Genomic DNA, 21,356 nt, shown 5'->3' with positions numbered 1-21,356 from the left:
ACTCTCTAACATACAATGGTAGAAATACTAGATTTGGAGCAGACTTATCCACAGAGACCTGGCAGGCCAGAAAGGACTGGCATGATACATTCAGAGCACTACACAAGAAAAATATGCAGCCAAGAATACTATATCCAACTAGTCTGTCATTGAAGATAAAAGGAATGAGAAAAAGCTTCCAGGACAAATAAAAACTAAAAGAATCTGTAAACACCAAACCAGCCCTACAGGAAATATTGAAAGGGGTCCTCTAAACAAAGTGAGAGCCTAAAAGTAACATGAACCAGAAAAGAAAAAGACAACATACAGTAACAGTCACCTTACAGTCAATACAGTGGCACTAAATTCATATCTTTCAATAATGACTCTGAATGTCAATGAGCTAAATGCCCCAGTCAAAAGATACAGGGTATCAGAATGGATAAAAAACAAGACCCAGGGGTGCCTGGGTGGCTCAGTGGGTTAAAACTCTGCCTTCAGCTCAGGTCATGATCTCAGGGTTCTGGGATCAGCCCCACATCAGGTTTTCTGCTCGGCAGGGAGCCTGCTTTCCTCTCTCTCTCTCTCTCTCTCTCTGCCTGCCATCTGCCTACTTGCGATTTCTGTCTTTCAAATAAATAAGTAAAATCTTTTAAAAAAAAATAAAGAAAAGAAAAGACCCATCAATATGTTATCTTCAAGAAACTCATTTTAGACCTAAAGACACCTGCAGGTTTAAAGTGAGGGGGCAGGAAGCCATTTACCATGCTAATGGACATCAAAAGAAAGCTGGGGTGGTAATCCTTATATCAGAGAAATTAGATTTTAACCAAAGACTGCAATAAGAGATGAGAAAGGACACTATATCATACTTAAAAGGTCTGTCCAGCATGAAGATCTAACAATTTTAAATATCTATGCCCCTAACATGGGAGTAGCCAACTATATAAACCAATTAATAATAAAATCAAAGAAACACATCAAGAATAATACAATAATTGTAGGGGAATTTAACACTGAAATGGACAGATCATCCAAGCAAAAGATCAACAAGAAAATAAAGGCCTTAAATGACACACTGGACCAGATGGATATCACAGATACATTCAAAACATTCCATTCTGAAGCAACAGAATACACATTCTTCTCTAGTGCACATGGAACGCTCTCCAGAATAGATCACATCCGGGGTCACAAATCAGATCTCAACCTGTACCAAAAGATTGGGATCATTCCCTGTATATTTTCAGACCACAATGCTCTGAAGCTAGAACTCAATCACAAAAGGAAAGTTGGAAAGAAACCAAATACATGGAGGCTAAAGAGCATCCTACTAAAGAATGAATGGGTCAACCAGGAAATTAAGAAGAAATGAAAAAATTCATGGAAACAAATGACAATAAAAGCACAACTGTTCAAAATCTGTGGGACACAGCAAAGGCAGTCTTGAGAGGAAAGTATACAGCAATACAAGACTTTCTCAAGAAACAAGAAAGGTCTCAAGTACACAACCTAACCCTACACCTAAAAGAGCTGGAGAAAGAACAACAAAGAAAGCCTAAACCCAGCAGAGAAGATAAATAATAAAGATCAGAGCAGAAATCAATGAAATAGAAACCAAAAGAGCAGTAGAACAGATCAACAAAACTATGAGCTGGTTCTATGAAAGAATTCATGAGATTGATAAACCCCTCACCAGACTTCTCAAAAAGAAAAGAGAAAGCACCCAAATAAATAAAATCATGAATGAAAGAGGAGAGATCAGAACCAACACCAAAGAAATACAAATAATTATAAGAACATATTATAAGCAACTGTACACCACCAAATTTGACAATCTGGAAGAAATGGATGCATTCCTAGAGATGTATAAACTACCAAAACTGAACCAGGAAGAAATAGAAAACCTGAATGGACCCATATCCAGTAAAGAGATTGGATCAGTCATCAAAAATCTCCCAACAAACAAGGATCCAGGGCCAGACAACTTCCCAGGGAAATTCAACTAAACATTTAAAGAAAAATTAATACCTATTCCCCTGAAACTATTCCAAAAAACAGAAATGGAAGGAAAACTTCCAAATTCATTTTATGAGGCCAGCATTACCTTGATCCCAAAACCAGATGGAGATCCCATTAAGAAGGAGAACTACAGACCAATATCCTTGATGAACACAGATGTGAAAGTTCTCACCAAAATACTAGCCAGTAGGATCAACAGTACATTAAAAGGATTATGCACCACGACCAAGTGGGATTTATTCCTGGGCTGCAAGTTTGGTTCTACATCAGCAAATCAATGTGATACAATACATTAATAAAAGAAACAAGAACCATATGATACTCTCAGTACATGCTGAAAAAAACATTTGACAAAGTACAGCATCTCTTTTTGATCAAAACTCCTCACAGTTTAGGGAGAGAGAGTACATAGGTCAGTATCATAAAAGCCATCTATGAAAAACCCACAGCAGAAATCAGTTGTATTTCTATACAACAAGAATAGCATAGAATAAAGAGAAATTAAGGAGTCAATCCCATTTACAATTGCACCCAAAACCATAAGATACCTAGGAATAAACCTAACCAAAGAGGCAAAGAATCTATACTCAGAAAACTATAAAGTACTCATAAAAGAAATTGAGGAAGACAAAGAGAAAGGAAAAAATGTTCCATGCTCATGGATTGGAAGAAAAAATATTGTAAAAATGTCTGTGCTACCTTAAGCAATGTACATGTTTAATGCAATCCCTATCAAAATACTATCCTTTTTTTTTTTCAAAGAAATGGAACAAATAATCCTAAAATTTATATGGAATGAGAACAGACCTCAAATAGCCAGAGGAATGTTGAAAAAGAAAGCCAAAGTTAGTGGCATCACAATTCCAGACTTCAAGCTCTATTACAAAGCTGTCATCATCAAGACAGTATGGTACTGGCACAAAAAAAGACACAAAAAAAACAAAAACTGACACATAGATCAATGGAACAGAATAGAGAGCCCAGAAATAGACCCTCAACTCAATGGCCAACTAATCTTTGACAAAACAGGAAAGAATGTCCCCTCTTCAATAACTGGTGTTGGGAAAATTGGACAGCCACTTGCAGAAGAATGAAACTGGACCATTTCCTTACACCACACACAAGAACAGACTCAAAATGGATGACAGAGCTCACTGTGAGACAGGAATCCATCCAAATCCTTGAGGAGAACACAGGCAGCAACCTCTTCAACCTCAGCCACAGCAACTTATTCCTAGAAACATCGCCAAGGTGAGGGAAGCAAGGACAAATATGAACTATTGGGACTTGATCAAGATCAAAAGCTTTTGCACAGCAAAGGAAACAGTCAACAAAACCAAAAGACAACCAACAGAATGGGAGAAGATATTTGCAAATGACATATCAGATAAAGGGCTAGTATCCAAACTCTTTAAAGAACTTATCAAATTCAACACCCAAACAACAAATAATTGAATCACGAAAAGGGCAGAAGACATGAACAGTCATTTCTGCAAAGAAGACATCCAAATGGCCAACAGACACATGAAAAAATGCTCCACACCACTTGGCATCAGGGAAATACAAATCAAAACCACAGTGAGATATCACCTGACATCAGTCAGAATTGCTAAAATTAACAAGTCAGGACATGACAGATGTTGGTAAGGATGTGGAGAAAGGATAATTATGCAGACACCAAAACAAAACAACAACAACAAAAAAACACAAGATCTTGCCATTTGAAACAATGTGGATGGAACTAGAGGGTATTATGCTAAACAAAATAAGTCAATTAGAGAAAGACAATTATATGTTCTCACTGATATGAGCAATTTGAGAAATAAGGCAGAGGATCATAGGTAAAGGGAGGGAAAAATGAAACAAGATGAAACCAGAGGGAGACAAACCATAAGAGACTCTTAATCTCAGGAAACAAACCGAGGGTTACGAGAGGGGAGGAGGGTGGGATAGGGTAGGTGAGGGACACTGGGGAGGGCATGTGCTATGATGAGTGCTGTGAATTGTGTAAGACTGATGAATCACAGACCTGTACCCCTTAAACAAATAATATATGTTAATAAAAAGAAAAAACATAGAATAGGGAGGGACTCTCAGCTCCACTGTTTACACCTATGTGACCTTGATCATGTAATCTGATATTTTTGTACCTCAGTTTCCTCATCTAATGAAGACTACTATCTTGTAAAACTGTTAAGAAGATAGAGGCGAAGTATATACCTTGCTTGAAGTAAGTGCTAAAAATCGTGATTATTATAGATTTTGTTTTCAACTTTGATCCATTTTGACCCATGGCCAAACTACATAAATACCTCATTGCAGAAAAGATTCTGTTACTCTGATCCATTCGTGAGAAAAGAAAACCTCTCCATTTTTTCTAAATCTTCAAAAATGTATCAGAGTTAAGCCAAACATAAAAGAAGCCATTCTTGAAATTTTAAGCAGAAAGAGTTTTCATACAAAGAGAGGGGTGCTAACATCACTGTTAGAATGTCTAATGAAGTGGCTTCTAGATTGAGCCATCAGAAGAGCAACACAAAATTGTCCAAACTTGGGGAATCTGCTCTGCCATAAAGAGAAAGTTAGAAAATCAAGAAATAGACACAGCAGCTATTGGCTTCAGAAAAATGTACAATTCACCCAGGATCAGAAAGCCATGGCCATGAGGGTTGGCTGCAGAGCAACGTTGCTAGATAAGTCAAAGGACACCCAGTTAAATTTGAATTTCGGATCAACAACAAAACATTTTTAGTGTGTGTCCCATGCAATAATCAGGACATATTAGACTCAAAAATGTGTTGTTGACCTGAAATTGAAATTTAACTGGATGTCATGCATTTAAGTAGGAATCCTGAATTACCCTTTCTTTATTTGAAATTAAAATTCAACCAGGTGTCCTCTCTGTTTATTTGCTAAATCTCAAGTTCTGCTCTAGAGACACCCATTGCCTACTGCTTTAAGACCAGCAGAAGCGGGTCTTGCATGATGCAGCTTCAATTCAGTCTCATGCGATTGTGTCAGATTGGCAGAAACTAAATCACATCAGGAACTCTGGTTGCAAGGACATTTGGGAGACATAAGTCTTAGCTTTTCAGTCTCTGTATTATGGCAGGCATGGGAGAAGTGTGAAAGGGCATGTGACAAGCCAACAATTCACTGGAATAGCTGCACAGTAATATTGATTCATTGCATTTGTAATTTGTTTTATTTTGACAGACATATGTTGAACATCTCTTCTTTTTTGGTCAGTATAAGTATTAAGGATATGGCACTAAACAAAACAAACAAACAAACTAAATAAATAAATAAAAATAAATAAAATAAAAGTCCCTGTCCTCATAAAGCTTAGATTCTAGTGGAGAAAATAAAATAGATTAACAACAACAACACTAAATTACAGAAATTGAAAATAAAACTGAAAGTAAAAGCCTCTTATAATCCTACTAGTCTTCTTCAAGCTTTATGTAACCTCAAAGGTTAAAAAAAAATCTCCTTACTCTTTTCTTCCTCCAATTTTATTTCCCAGAGTTTATCATCAGTAGTTGTATGTGTGTGCTTGCATGTTTATTATAAATAAGTTAAACATGATTACTAAGTCCCATGAGGGTGGGAAGGATATACCTCAGTTCATCTGCTGAAAAGCTCAACATTACTCAAGCCATTACAAAAAAGACAGAATCCAGGAATCTCCTTCTTCCTGCCTTGGGGTCTTCTGTACCCGATTTAGCTCCAGTAGTTTTCTGGAAATCACTTTCTCCCTTCGTCTTCATCCTCTCTCCATTTTGCCTCTATCCTGCTGGGTCTCCTTTACCTGCCTTGGATCTTCTCAGAAAAGACGGACTCACTTGGAGTCAGAGTGGAGCACATACAACACAGGGTAAACCTCTCTCTGCAGAGATCTGATCAATTTTCATACGTCCAGTTTTCATCTGGAGATGAGCAAATGTCCCCCATACATTAATGTGAGGATGGACGGAGATGAAGGGAATGAAGGGAATAGAAACCTGTCACTCTCCCACCCCACCCCCACCTTATACCCCACTCATAGTTAAGTCTTAATTCCTCGCTCTGTCTCCTTTGTCTAGCACGAAAAATTCTTCATGTCTGACTCTATGTGAGCATGGTTTCCTGCCACCATTTCCTGACAAAGACCCTGCTCCAGCCACTCTCCAAACATGCTTTATTTTCCCATTTCTGTCTCTGTCCTGACACAGTCTGTATGGACGGCCTTCAATCCACTACTTCTGCCCATCGGCACTGACCTCTGCTCAGGTTCTGGCTTCAGTGCCTCTTCCTCCATGATGCCGCCTTAGATTCGTTCCTGCAGAAGCTGACCTTGAGACCAGGATTCGAGGACAGAGGTTTATTAGGAAGGGGGTTCCAGCAAGTTGGTGTTGAGGAGGAGAGAGTGAGGCAAGAAAGAGGAAAACCAACAAAGAGTATGTTTTGAGGAGCCTGTATGGTCAACAACAGAATGGCTGGGGGGGGGGCAGTGTTCACGCCAAAAGCTGAAGTGCTTATCCCCCACCTTCCATCGGTGATTGCTGAAGGTGGCTCCTAGGGACGTGAACTCGCCGGTCGTTTGGACCTGGCCTGTGAATGGACTGAGAGAAATGCCTCAGGTGGAAAGTGCAGGTGCATGCAGGAGGACACTGCCAGCGTGCACAGAAACTGGGGGCCAAGGGGATGTGGACAGGGGGATGTGTAGCATTTTGACCAGTTGGACATGATTTGAGCCATTATACTATTATGGCCTTTGGTTTATATCAGTCCTGCCTCATGTTATAAGTGTTTGTGTGTGATCAGGGGAAAAAAAAAAAAAATCACATTAAATTACTCATTGTCTTAGCCTGGTTTATCCCAAAAAGCAAAACCAGAGGCAAATGCTTCCGTGCTATGACTTTATCAAGAAATGCAAACTGGGGAAAGGAGGAGCAGTGACGAGGGAGTGAGGCAGGGAAGGCAGAAGCGGGGACACAAGGTATGTTTTGAAGGTGGCGGCTGGGAGCATCCTCAGGGAAGCTATATATGTCTCAGGACACCCTACCAAGAGCGGGGAGGGAGAAGATTCTACCCACCAGTTCCTTTCTCCCATCATGAGAGGTTCATTTGACAGGGATTTGGGTCCCTGCACGTCCACAGTACAGTTGGGGAAGTGCTGGCAGCATCCCACAGCAATCCAACACCCCAACACCCACACAGATGCCCTGGGGCAGCGGCCACGTGAAGCATGAGGCAAGGGGCTGTCTGTGGGGACATGCGCTTGGTCTGAGTCTCATCTGTGGCCCGGGATGGGCCAAAACTGTCTGGAGACAAATGAAGGCAAGAGATCCGAAGTGGCTTATTAAATGTGTCTGACTCACCAACAGAAACAGCTCACTAGGGGTGACCCAATCCTCATGTGGGCCCCACACATCATGCCTAGAACATTATCTTCAAATAGTGTGAAGCATCCCCACCGAGGCTTACAAATGAAAATCAACCTTCTACTGTGAAAATCTGGTACATCAGAATTTTTAAAAAAGGAAACTGAGTGGATAGAAGTATTCTTTCCAAAATGTCTGATCTCTGGGAAAACAAGTCTCTGAGGAACTAGAGATGTACTGGAAGAATGAAACGAAGAACGAACATAAATGAGTGAAGCAAATGTGGATGAAATTTTGTTGTTAGCAGTAAGATAAAGAAAAGGGGTTCTATGGTTACCCAAGGATCCTTTATAGACATTCTATACAGAATTTTTAGCGGTCTTTAATTTTTACTCATTAACTTCTTTGAAGCACTCATTATAAATGTATACAAAGTTTTTACATATGTTTATGAAACTTTCATCAAAGGGGTAAAAAGAACTATATCGAGGAAACGGGAAGGTCAAAATTTTTATAGGTGCTGTGTTGGCACGGAGGAAACATGTAAAAGAGAAACGTGTTTATCTGGTGGAATAACACAAGTACCAGGAAAAATAGGGACCTGTGTAGACATTGTTTACAGGAAGAGAGAAGAAATGTATTTAATTTCTTTATAGCCATAAGCTCTGCATTTATTTTTTTTAAACCTGGATATGGTCAACTACATCATGAGCAGGTATTGATGAAAAGATCAATGATACTTTTTCTATAATCATGAAGATTATAGTGTTTCAAAAGAAATTATTTTACTTTAAAGAAAACATTTTAAATGTTAATATTCCCAAAGAAACATTCCCATTTGAAGTCTGCATCTCATGAAGAAATTCAGTTATTATTAGTTTTTTCAAATGTGCAGAAAGTGATCTAGAGTTCTTAGAATTAATATGTAAATATATTGTTAAAATGAATTAAAGGGTTATACAGGTAATAAAACATAATGAATGCAATAATGAAAATAGTGAAACCTTTGAAACAACAAATAAGTTTCAATTTCGGGAAGAAGAGCTGTGTAGATTGCTACAGAAACCATGGTCCCTGTAATCATATCCCTGAGGCATATTCTTGAAGGTTGAGTGCTTGAATATAGTCAGCCACAGCTTCCTCAGTCAGACCTATTTTACCACGAACCTCAGCTCTAAGTTTATACACTAGAGCATCGTCAGGCGTCAAAGACAGGGCTGTAAAAGGAAAACATTTCAAGATATGTTTTATAATGACACTGGAAAATAGTCCCCTGTTTTAAAAATAAAAATTTTCTAAGAACTTTAGCACTGCTTACTTGAAAGCATTTTTCTTCAAATGTAAATGTAAATGAATTTACATTTCATGTAAATGAATTTTATTTAGTAAAATTAAATATTAAACCTTTCTAAGAAAACTAACTTGAGGAACACAGTACAATGTCCTTCCTTGGATGACTGGCATTGTTTATGTCCGGTTTCCCTGATGATTTTCCGTTTCTCAGCTTATTCACACTTTAAGTTATTACATAAAGGAATCTATATTGATGGCATTAAAGATAAGATAAATAAAAGCATTAATTCTTATGTAAACTTACCAAGACAGACCTGGTGATTTTCTTCTTTTATTGTCTAAAAACAAATATATCAACCACTGTGATTTCCCCCCAAAATTATAAAACAAAATACCTTGACTTAGGTCTTCCTCAGCTAGTTCGTATTGCTTTAAACAACAGTAGAAGTGTGCTCTATTAAAATATACTGCGGCCCAGAAGGGACAGCTTTCAACCACATGTGCAAAATCTTCTTTGGCTTCTTTGTATCTCTCTAATATTGTATTTGCAATAGCTCGATTCATGGTAGCATATTCATTTTCTGGATCAAACCTTAAAGCTTTTGAGAAGTAGTCACTGGCCTATAAAATGTGAAGATGATGATAAGTTGAATATATTTTAATTGGCAGCTATATAGCGATCTGAAGCACTTTTGATTCATGTATAAAACTGGTTAAAGTGTATTTGAACTTTTTTCTTTCTTTCTTTCTTTCTTTCTTTCTTTCTTTCTTTCTTTCTTTCTTTCTTTCTTTCTTTCTTTCTTTCTTTTTCTTTGTATGCCTGTGGTTCTATTTCCCTGGAACTGGGGACATATTAGCTGCGCAAATATTTCATCTAAAATGTGTCCAGCCAAAAGTCAGTTTGCTTTTTGTTATCACCTGTATTGGCAAATCTCAATAATGTCAGTGATAAAAATGTTCCTCTACTTACCCCTCAAGTCCCACACCTTTACACAGTACCAGAAAAAGGTAAAATATAAATCGGAAAAGGTCATAACATGATAAATATATGTTAGAAAATTAACATTTTTCATATACAAGCAGAGTATCCAAGAGCTAAAAAGGTAAATGAATTCTCCAAATAAGATTCTAAACCATACCACCAGGCTCACCCACCGCCCCACCCCCCATGGAGCACTAGGTGTTGTACGTAAACAATGAAAGTTGGAACACTGCATCAAAAACTAATGATGTATTTTATGGTGACTAATATAACGCAATAAAATTTTTTAAAAGATTCTAACCCATACCAAAAAGGGATAAAAATTTAGTGATGCTATGAAAGTTATGAAGAAGGAAGAGTGAGGGAAAAAATCAACTTGTCAAGAAGATCGAAGACTCTAGATTATTCTCTGTTCATCATCAAGAAGCAAAGAACCCTTTCAAGTGTGGTCTGTAGATTGGTTTTGGGGTCTTAGTCTGAGAAATCATTTCCTACAACTCTGTAAAGAGATTAAATACAGAAACTACGAGTAAACCATTAGTAACTTTTATAGCACTTCAACATAATTATGACATTCCAGGACATGAACATAATTCTAATAACTTGTTTATATTGTGTTTTAGCAAATTATTGATGAATAATAAGTTAGAAATTTTTAAATGGTCTTTCACCACAAATAGCTTCAGATGCTGCTTAGACATCCAACTAGACATCTCTTCTCTAATTCCATGAGGGTAAAAATTTGGTTCCTACTTTAAAATTTACTTCACTTAAAGGAAAAGTCATTTTTTACAATACAGATTGCTCTCTAATTTTTTACCATTCAGCTTTTCCCAACACACCACAGTCTTGCTTCTATCTATCTTCCCCTATTTTGTGAGTTCCACTCTTGCTAAGGCTGCAGATGTCCTCAAGCCCAATGGACATTTTCTAGTTCTTTACTTCCAGGACATTTCTGCGGCATGGACGCTCTTGAACTCTCCTTCCTTTGTAAAATTCTCTGTCCTTGGGACAGAGCATCTCTCTGGTTTTCTCTTACCTATATATCACTTTCTCTGTCTCCATCACTGAACTATTTTTCTCTATGTTTCCCAGGGATCTGACTTCAATTCACTTCCATCATGAGTGAAATGGAACACTGGTAGCATGGTGGCCAAGAGCTCAAACCACGGAGCTAGATTTCTAGGTTCAAATCCTGGCTCTACCACTTGTCATCTCTATGTCTTGGGTGAGTAGATAAAGCTCTTTTTGTCCCCAGTTTTCCTGTCTGTAAAATGGAAATAACAACTAGAACTCTACTTCCAGTTTTGCTTTTAGGATTAAGTGAGGTTAGTATATGAAGTATATACAAAATATCCATCTATCCTAAGGCAATTCTCCATGAATTTTGCTGCCTCTGACTTTTAAGAGGCAATTCGTTCAAGATTGTGTAACCCATCTCATTTTTGAATGGAACTATTCAACGCGCCAGCGAAGTGTGGTACAAGGATCTGTTAAGGGGATGGCAGAACTGACATCCTCCTGTGAAGGTCTTAAAGAGAATTCACTCGCAGACAGAAGACTGGACTCAGAATCATCAGAAATGAAGCAAGGAAATGACTCCAAGCAGGGCCAAGACTAAAAAGTAATTTAGGCTTCATTTTTTTTTATTAATTAATTTATTTCAGCATAACAGTATTAATTATTTTTTCACCACACCCAGTGCTCCATGCTAGGCTTCATTTTAATTAACCAGTAAATGATCAATAAAGGCCACGCTATTCTACATCACAAAACCAGGACTTCAATCAGGTAGGAGTAAGTGCCTACCTCAGCTAAGATAAAATTCAGTAACGCACAATAATGTGCCTGTGAAAAATGTAAGTTTTTCTTATAGCTTCCAAAATATATTGTTGAGAAAATAAAAGCCTATCCATTTCATGAAGTAACTTGAAGTATAGGAGTAATGGTTGTGATGCAGTTCAAGTCCAAAGACACCTACCACAATGATGGTCTTGATTTTTTAACAATTGGTCTAATGCCCTAATATCTGTAATTAATTAAAAAGCAGATCCAGTTATCTTTGTAATGTCACTCATAGTTCATGATGCATGCACGTGACTCATCCAAAAGTGATTTAAAATTATTAAGTCACTAACTAATGCTGAAAGAAGCCAGAACATATCTAGGTTTGAACCCTCTAGAGATTATTTGATGTATTGAGGGACCCTTCTTCCTGCCCCTAAATCTTCCTTCCAGAACAGTTAGAAACAAAGGTTGAGGAGGTGGGGAGCAGGGGACAGAGCCATTTTCTCCAAAAAAAAAGTTCTGTCTGCATTCAACTGTGCCCCAAGTCTCTGCCTTCCCCCATGGCGTAATCGATAACGTGTCCTGCTCCCTTCAAAGACCACCCCAGAAACTTCCAAACTTTAACCTCAGTTCTCTAAGATTTTGATTCTAATCATCCCTGCCACTTTCCTTCTGTCCCAACAATTTCTTCTTTTCTATTACATTTTTTATTAACACGGAGCATGAATCACTATCCTTCATATTTACAAAATTAAGAGAACTTCTTACCACACTCTACCTCATTTCACTACTTCTCATTTCATGACTTCTCTTCACAGGACCTCCTGACCAGCTGAACTGCTGAATTCTTCACCTCATATTTCCTCCACAACCTTTACCTATCTAAGTCTCTGATTCACCACGGCCGCAACAACGTTCTTGCCAAAATCATCAGTGACTTCCTCCAACGCCCTCTTCCTTGACTTTCCTTTTTTCCCAGCCGCGCTCGACACAGGACACTTTTCCCTTCTTCAAGCACATTATTCTCAAGGTATTATCATACTGTCCTGCTTTTCTTCCCATCAGCCGGGCTGGATGCTCTCTTCTCAGTCTACTCTCTGGCATCTCCTCTCTGTTCCACTCTCAAACATTGGTGTTATCCCCAGAGCTTGCTCCTTAAACCGCTTCTCTCCACCTATACTTACCTATCCAGGCAATAGTCTCAGTCCCGCACATAGGCTCGCACTGATAGAATCATGCTTCTGTGAGACAGCCTTCGATCTTCGTCACTACTACTATTTTCTTGTTTGTTTTCTATTTGTTCCTCCAATAAGAAGTAAGTTCCATCAGAAAAAAAAAAGTCTATGTTGTTTAACTCCATACTCTCAGGGTATTATTAATGCCTCATACATGGCAGGTACGTTATAAATATACGGAGATTGAAGGAATGAAGAGCTAAGTGGTATAAGGAAATATTTGCTAAACTTTTCCAGCAAAATAAAGGCAAGAACCATAGCCTCTTGGTACTTAAAGATGACTCAATGGATCATTTTATTAAGGGATCTGGTGGCAGTATTGGTGGCACAAGAGAACACAGAGGTTACAGGTCTCAGAAAATGCAAGCAAAAAAAAAAAAAAAAACCCAAAAAACAAAAAACCCAAGCCTTTTTAAAATTTGTACATCAGGGGTGGTGCTTGGGTGGCTCAGTCAGTCAACTCAGGTCAGAACCCAGGGTCCTGAGATCAAGCCCTCCATTGTGCTCTCTGCTCAGCAGGGAGACTGCTTCTCCCTCTCCCTCTGCTGCTCCCACCACCTTTGTGCTCTCTCACTCCTTCTCTGTCAGATAAATAAATAAAATCCTTAAAAAATAAAAATAAGATAAAATGAATACATTATCTTTGAAGGCAAGGATTGTGGAAAGTTCTGAAAAACACAGAGCTTGTGGTAGAAGCCTTCCCAGACTAGCTAGGCTAGAGAGGACATTTTGTAAAGTCCTTTGCCATAGCATCAAACGGAGCACAGGTTGGAGTTACCATGGCTCATCACCCTGCTTCTCATAAGAATATCTGCTATTTGACAAGGAACAAAATTTATTTCATCCAAATGTAACAGAAAAGTAATCTGCCTGCCTTCATTGCAAAAACAAGGATGAAAAATCATAGCTTAATTTTTGGAAAGAAAATAAAAACTCACCGGATTAAAAAAAGTATTGCTACAACATAGATAAAAATTATAATATAACATTTCCAAATGAACTAGAAAAAAATTGTTAAAGGAACAATTGCATTTGAGAAAAAATAAATCAGTGATGAAGGATCTTGTCAGAAATGAGGCGGCCAGGAAGGTTTGACATGGGAATGAGATGAAACTAGGGGAAAAAAATTTTTTTAAGAAACCCGATCTATAAAGTCCACAAGGGATAATGGAGATTTCAGAGAACACAGGAGAGATTTAGAAGAGAGATGTGAAAAAGGAAAAAAAAAAAAATGAAACAAAACCTAAGAGATAGGAAACATTAGAAAAAATAATTGGTATATAGAAGTCAAAGGACATCTTAGATATAATAATTGGCATTCATTCACAATGAAGAGAAAAATGAAACAAAAACATTTTATACTGAATTCAATAAAACTTTTCTGAAATCTACATATTGAAAATGCACACTGTGTACTATGACGTACTTTGGCAAAACTTTTTACTTAAAAAAAATCTTTGATGATCTTGACAAAAAGAAGTCACGGATAAAAGAATTGAAAGTCAGGTTTGCAACAAAAAGATCATATTTTGACACCAACATACACCAGAATATAGTGAAACAATACTTAAGACACTCAAGGAAAGAAAAAGTGAGTCAGAATTTTAAACCCAGACAAGCTGCCTTAAGTTGTAAACACTGCAGGCAAACAGCTATGAACATAAAAAAAATTCAAGGAATATTGTTCTCATGAGCCCTTTCTCAGGACTCTGCTAGAAGATCAGTATCAGGCAACTGAGAAATGAGTGGTCAGGAGGGAAACTTTGGCAAAAAGCCTAGAGATGAGAACTGAATATACTTAACTGGAGAACTAAGACTAACATGTGAAATATGGGTAACAAAATGGTATGCAAATATTAAGTCCTTTGGTGGTAGAGGAATAATGAAACTCACAACAAAACGGGAGAGTAGAGACAGAATAGACAGCTGGCACCAACTGACACTGTAACACATTTAAGAATAAAAATATAAATATTAATTTTTTAAGATTCTATATATTTATTTGACAGAGAGAGACAGCAAGAGAGGGAACACAAGCAGGGGGAGTGGGAGAGGGAGAAGCAGGCTTCCCGCTGAGCAGGGAGCCTGACACAGGGCTCTCCCTGGGCCCATGACCTGGCCAAAGGTAGATGCTTAACAACTGAGCCACCCAGGAGCCCCTAAAAAAAGATAAGTATTTTTTAGAAAAGAGAATACTATTAACTAAAATCAACAAACAGATGAAAGGGAGGAATAAGGGAAGAAAACATTAAATGATTATTTTATTGTTGTTTGTAATAGAAAAACTAAAGAAATAAAGAACTAAGAGTATAAAGATTACCTTTATAAAGGTAATCATTAAAACAAAGCTATAAACCTTCCTAAATATCAGAAATCCTTTAAAAATAATTAAATAAAGTAAACCACAGACTAAAATACATCAAATATAAATATACTGTGACATTAAATAACAGAACTAAATCAACCATGCCAAAATTATTTTATGATTATTATTAGTAGTAGTAGTATTACAAGCTAAGTATTTTCAAATTGCCATCTAAAGCAAAATGTAACTGTATTCTGTATAAAAGAGACACGAGCTGGAAATAAAGTATTCTGAACATTAAAAATAAAGGGAAGGGCAAAGGAATATCAGGCAAAAGCAAACCATTTGAAATCAGAGGTTATGATCTTTGTATCAGATGAAAGTGAATTTATACCCAAGAGCATTTTAAAGAAACAGAGGGCATTTGAAATGCATTCACAATGCACATGTAATGTATTTGAATATCTGTACATAAAATAATAATGTGGCAGCACTGTCCATAAAGCAGAAATTACAAGAGATGTAAAGAAAATTATAGAAGGCACACTAATTTAAACCTTTCCCACTCCAAAATAAACCAAATGGAAAACAAGCGTGAATACAGGCTAAATTAAAAACATAATTTATGGGCGCCTGGGTGGCTCAGTGGGTTAAGCTGCTGCCTTTGGCTCAGGTCATGATCTCAGGGTCTTGGGATCGAGTCCCGCATCGGGCTCTCTGCTCAGCAGGGAGCCTGCTTCCTTCTCTCTCTCTCTCTCTCTCTCTGCCTGCCTCTCAGTGTACTTGTAATTTCTCTCTGTCAAATAAATAAATAAAATCTTTAAAAAAAAAAAAAAAAACATAATTTATAAGGTAAGTCTTATATGGATATTTTTAACTCTATATCCTTATAGCAGAAATTCTTTTTTTGAAAAGTCCCCTGGAGTACTTTTTTTTTTAAGTTGGCATGTACAAGAACACATTAAAACTCAATAAACTCCAAAATTAGAAAATGTAAAGCCTTTCCACCTGAACATTTTAAGTGTCCCGTTAATTTATTCAAAGGGGAAATAACATTTCATATGTAACATTTTAGGAAAACAAAAATAAAAAACATTACAGACCGAAATACATAGGATACTGCTTGAAGCAGTAGTTAGGGAAATGGCCTAAACTTAACACTCATCACAGTACAAATTAAAGGGTGACAATAAATGAATTAAACTTCTGACTCGGGCGCCGGGGTGGCTCAGTGGATTAAAGACTATACCTTCAGCTCAGGTCATGATCCCAGGGTCCTGGGATCGAGCCCCACATAGGGCTCTCCGCTCAGCGGCAAGCCTGCTTCCCCCCACGCCCCGCCTGCCTTTTTGCCTACTTGTGATCTCTCTGTGTTGATCAAATAAATAAATAAATAAATCTTTAAAAAAAAAAAAAAGATTTAAACTTCTGACTCAAGGATAGACAAAGAGCAAGATAAGTTGAAGATAAAGAACAAAAGAGTGAATATAAATAAAAAGTTGAAGTTGAGTTTGAATTATATAAGTGCATTACAGCTCAAATAAAATAAATTCAAAATATAAAAAATATCATCTAATAACCCAATAGTTTCATTTCAGACATGCTGAAAAGATTAAGATGTTATATAATCAGAACTGATATCCTTACCTCCTCACTCCCAGTCAAATGCTCATGTGACTGAAATTGAGAAATGTTAGCAATTAAGATGAGTTTGATAATCACATCAGTGAAAAAGAGTCTTGAAGGAAGTCTGAGATTTGTCTAAGTGGGGGCACAGAGAGAAAGAATTTTAGGCCAGAAGCTGACAATAATGGACAACAAGGCAATGGCCCACACTTGGGGAAAGTCCAGAGCAATGTTTACTGGACAAGTGTTGAATGGTTGATGATAATGAGGAGAATAAATCCATAGAAATGTGAACATGTAATAAATAATTACAAACACTCTTAGGAAAAAGAACTTTGTTAAAAAGAGCTAATAAATGATTAGCCTGTGACATAAGGATTGCTCTTTGGAAATTATATATAACAAAAAAAGCATTTAGTGTCAAAAAGAAAATGTTAAGGAAAACACATTACCTGGGAAAACTGCCTGTGGTGAAAATAGATGTTTCCTGCATTAAAGTAAGCCAGTGAATATGTGGGGTTTAGAGAAATTGCTGCTTGATAGTCTCTCATTGCATTCTGTTTTTGACCCATAAACTCATGAATCACACCACGATTTGTTAAGAATTCTGCTGTCGTATTGATCTGCAATATAATAGTATGAGTATTTAGTATCTAGGAACAGTATTTATCCCCAATTTCATGTCTGTGAAAATGAATGTTATGAAATCTACTTGTAGGAAACCAGTAATTTTATAGTGCTGGTGAAACCCCATTAGAGCAAATATTTTGAGAAAGGGCTTGGTGTGAAGTTGATTCAGTGTCAAACCTTTGTTGATTTGGTTGCAATAAAACAAATAATCTTACTGCTATACTCAGTTCCTTTCGAAAGGATAGACGCGGTTGGCAGGAAGCTTATCTGTTTGACTCAGTGATATTAGAGAATAAATTAAATAGTTAACATGCTTATTTGTCCTAGGTAGTAGCAATCATCTTCCCATTCTTTTCTTTTTTTGGCAAGTAAAAATTACAAAATCTGCCTATTTATACAGAAACAGAATCCAAAAGCTAGAAGAAAAGGTTTTCTGTCACTGTATACAAAACCTGAGGCTTTGGTGTTTTGCATTCATTTTTATGACAAAATAATATTGATGTACCATGAAACTATAAATTACATTTACTGAGAGGAATCAACATTTATCATGAGTTTGTATTTCAGATTTTAAATGTACTTAAGTTATAAAATTGGCAAGCCATAAAAATTATTTATTCTGGGAATCTCCTGGAAAAAATACAAATATTATTTCCCTACAAGTTACTTTAAAAAGTTACAGAGAACTTATGAATGATGCTATTCATTAATGGTGTTAATTGATGCTAATGATAATATCATCTAAGGGGATTTTTACCTTTATGGCAGCATTAATGTCTTGAATTGCAGCAAAATTATCACCCATCTGAAGACAGACCACGGCTCTTCCTTCATAGGCTAAATAGCATTTTGGATCAACTTCTATGGCAATGGTAAAGTGATTCCAAGCTTTCTGGAATTTTCCTTGGGCCTAGAAAATTTTTCATTTACATAAAGTAGGAAATTGTCCATAACATGACAAATGTTTATGGTTCTAACCTAATCAAATAAAGCCTTTAGTAAGGGTAAATTTATATTGTGCTAAATCTAACCTATTTTAAACAAGGAAGTAGACTGTACTCTGAGTGCATTCAATTGACTAAATTACCTCTGAGTATTTATGCTAACATTTTAATTAATCAAAATAAATCTAATTGTCAGAGTCATCTCTTATGCCAGTCTTGGACAATATAAAATCATGGCCACCATAAAGTCATGGCCACTATATGAAACACTGATGTTTCTGACAATCACAACCACAAAATTTACACTGAAATCCATGCACAATAGGTAGAGATTGTATTTACTGCCTGGCATTGAATCTCCAGTTAAACATTTTATATACATATATAATGTTTATATATATATTGAATATAATAAAATAAATGTGTTTAATAAATAAGAGAAAAAATAATGGTGTAAAACCTATTTTGATAAACTGTACCAGCATCTGGAATTTTAGGGTACCTATACATAGTCCATGGAAAATGCATTTAAATCTGCCAAGTTTCTGTATATACAAACTTTAGCACCAACTGGAAAACAAGAAAAAAGTTAGGAGAGGGGCACTGTTAATTGAAAGGTATCTGAGTATTTCCTAGAGAAGACCAGGTAGCAACTGAACACCTCATCAGTGTAAGGTAGTGAGTTGATAAATGCACTGAGTCCAGAGTCTGTCCTTTGTATGCATAGGCTAAAAATCTACCTTACCAGAATCTCAGAAGCTGAGAAGCTGAGTCACATTAACCAAACAGAGCCCAGTGACTCTTGCATAAAACTAGTAAGATAACTACACACTGTTCTTTAACACTGTTCTTTAACAGTTCTTTACACACTGTTCTTTAAGAGGCAAATCTTCTCCCTCTGGGCGAATTACGTGAAAATCAACACTGCCATAAGAAATTCAGTGGAGAAACAAGGAATATAAGAATATTAAGCTGCAAACAGCCTCACAATGGGATATCTGTCATCTGTTCCTGAAATCCTTTTTGGCTAACCTTGATATCGCTAGTATGAGGCACATAGTAGGGAAATCTGTAAGAATTTGTTGAACAAATGGTTAGTCTTTCCCTTGGGCAGAACTTGGATGAAATGCTCTAACTCTCTTTTTTCAGTCCTTTCTTTCCTGATTCAATCCTTCTTCCTACTGAGTGTTTCTCAGTCTTCTTTCAGGTTGATACATACCAAGTGACATCTTCATAAAACAAAAATCTGATGTCATTGCTTTGGTTAATTATACTGGATTTCTTTTATTTTTTTTAAGATTTAATTTATTTATTTAACAGAGAAAGAGAGAGAGAGAGATTACAAGTAGGCAGAGCAGCAGGCAGAGAGGGGAGGAAGCAGGCTCCCTGCCAAGCAGAGAGCCCAATGTGGGGCTCGATCCCAGGACCCTGAGATCATGACCTGAGCCGAAGGCAGAGGCTTAACCCACTGAGCCACCCAGGTGCCCCTATACTGACATTTCTAACTGGCCTGCAAAGCCTTCACCTCCAGTCATTTTGTACTTTCTAGCCTGTCCTACTCCAATATTTGGGTCCTCTCTTTCATAAGACATTCGAATGGGTTGTTCACTGGGTCTTAGTCCCAACTCTTAAGTCTGACTGATTACCAGTCTGTCACACTCAATTTAAATGTTAATTTCTCAAAAAGTTCTCTCTTCCCCTTAAACAAATCTGAGTTTCCTTGTTACAAGTTGTTCTAAAACCCATCCTTTTCCTTTGTATCACGAGTATAATTAAATAACTTCATATGATTGCTTGATACTCATCTCTCTACTAAGTAGTAAACTCTTTAAGAACCAAGTATATTTGGTTCACTGCTGTAACCCTAGGCCCCTATCTTAGGGGCTCAGTAAAATGCCTACTGAATGCAATGAATGATGATGTTGACACATTTCATTGGATTGCAGTTAGCTCTTACAGCTTTGGGAGTCATCCTGTCTCTTCCAATTGACTTTATAAATTTCTACTGTAATCTAATAATGGCTAATTTTATGCTTAAGTCTCAGAGGGTGAACAAATTGTTTCCCTTATTAATGAGTTCTTGGGCATACCTCACTATAACCACCAATTCTAAAAATCACCTTCAGTATTATTGGATCAGCCAAACTCATTTTCAAATTAAAAAAAAAAATCAACTTTAATTGCAGATTATTAACAAAAATTTCTGCAGATTATGATAATTTGAGCACATTTTTTGCCCATTGTCTAAAATTTTAAATATTAAAAAAAGAAGAAGATTTAAAATTACTCAGTTCCTCCTCATGGAAAATATAACACACTTAGCACTTTATTCAAAGAATGTCACTACAAATTTTATTAATGCAAATAGGTTGGTGAGTGCATGTGTCAGGTCAGAGTGTTCCAGAAATCACTCAGAGACCTACTTGGTAACAGAGTAATGCTCTCCCGTCTTGCTGAAAGGACAAACACCTGGTCTCTTGCCTTCCCAGGATAGGCTCCCTGCCATCTGGAAGATGACCTAAATCCCTGTACAGTGGTTGTCTGACCCAGTGCATGGCTAAAAGCCACTTCAAAACTTTTTTTTTTTTTTTTTTTTTTTTTTAAGATTTTATTTATTTATTTTACAGAGAGAGATCACAAGTAGGCAGAGAGGCAGGCAGAGAGAGAGAGAGGAGGAAGCAGGCTCCTGCTGAGCAGAGAGCCCGATGCGGGACTCGATCCCAGGACCCTGAGATCATGACCTGAGCCGAAGGCAGCGGCTTAACCCACTGAGCCACCCAGGCGCCCTTGTACAGTGTTTTTCTCTCTAGCTTGTCATTAATTCAACAGGACAATACCTATGGGGCCCAAGTATAAGTTAGTGAAACAAATGTTAGCCACATTCTCATATGTGAAACTCATCAGGCAAATTTCAAAAGTTGTCTGTAAGTGTGGGGGTCAGGTAAAGCATTAAGAAAACTCGGGTTCAGAGGGTCCACACTTCACTAGTAGTTCAGGTCCCTGGATATGGTCCCCAGGCAGGCTCCCTCTAACTAATAAACCCTTTTGGAAGCTCTGATCTGGATACTGATAGTAAGGGAAAGGTAAAATGTACACAGCCAAAGAAAGAATATATATCCCTATCACCACTAAAGGGCTAAATATAGTCTTTCTCTTGTCCAAAAGGTGTTTTTATGGGCTAATATA

General features: G+C 37.2%; 1 protein-coding gene across 1 annotated transcript in view; it reads right to left on the bottom strand.

Annotated features, from left to right (window-relative positions):
- Positions 1 to 8,038: 8,038 nt before the first annotated feature.
- TTC6 (tetratricopeptide repeat domain 6) overlaps positions 8,039 to 21,356 on the bottom strand; it is a 228,500-nt gene continuing 215,182 nt past the window's right edge. Inside the window, exons 31-34 of the mRNA XM_059372142.1 lie at positions 17,984 to 18,136; positions 17,049 to 17,219; positions 9,056 to 9,281; positions 8,039 to 8,584 (exon numbers count right to left, since the gene is read on the bottom strand). Coding sequence (XP_059228125.1) covers positions 8,448 to 8,584; positions 9,056 to 9,281; positions 17,049 to 17,219; positions 17,984 to 18,136 — 687 coding nt within the window. The 3' untranslated portion in view covers positions 8,039 to 8,447. The remainder of the gene's footprint in view (positions 8,585 to 9,055; positions 9,282 to 17,048; positions 17,220 to 17,983; positions 18,137 to 21,356) is intronic.

This window comes from Mustela nigripes, chromosome 13, assembly GCF_022355385.1.
Source record: "Mustela nigripes isolate SB6536 chromosome 13, MUSNIG.SB6536, whole genome shotgun sequence".
NCBI lineage: Eukaryota > Metazoa > Chordata > Mammalia > Carnivora > Mustelidae > Mustela > Mustela nigripes.
The sequence above is the reverse complement of the archived record's forward strand: the minus strand, read 5'-3'. Positions and strand labels throughout refer to the sequence as shown.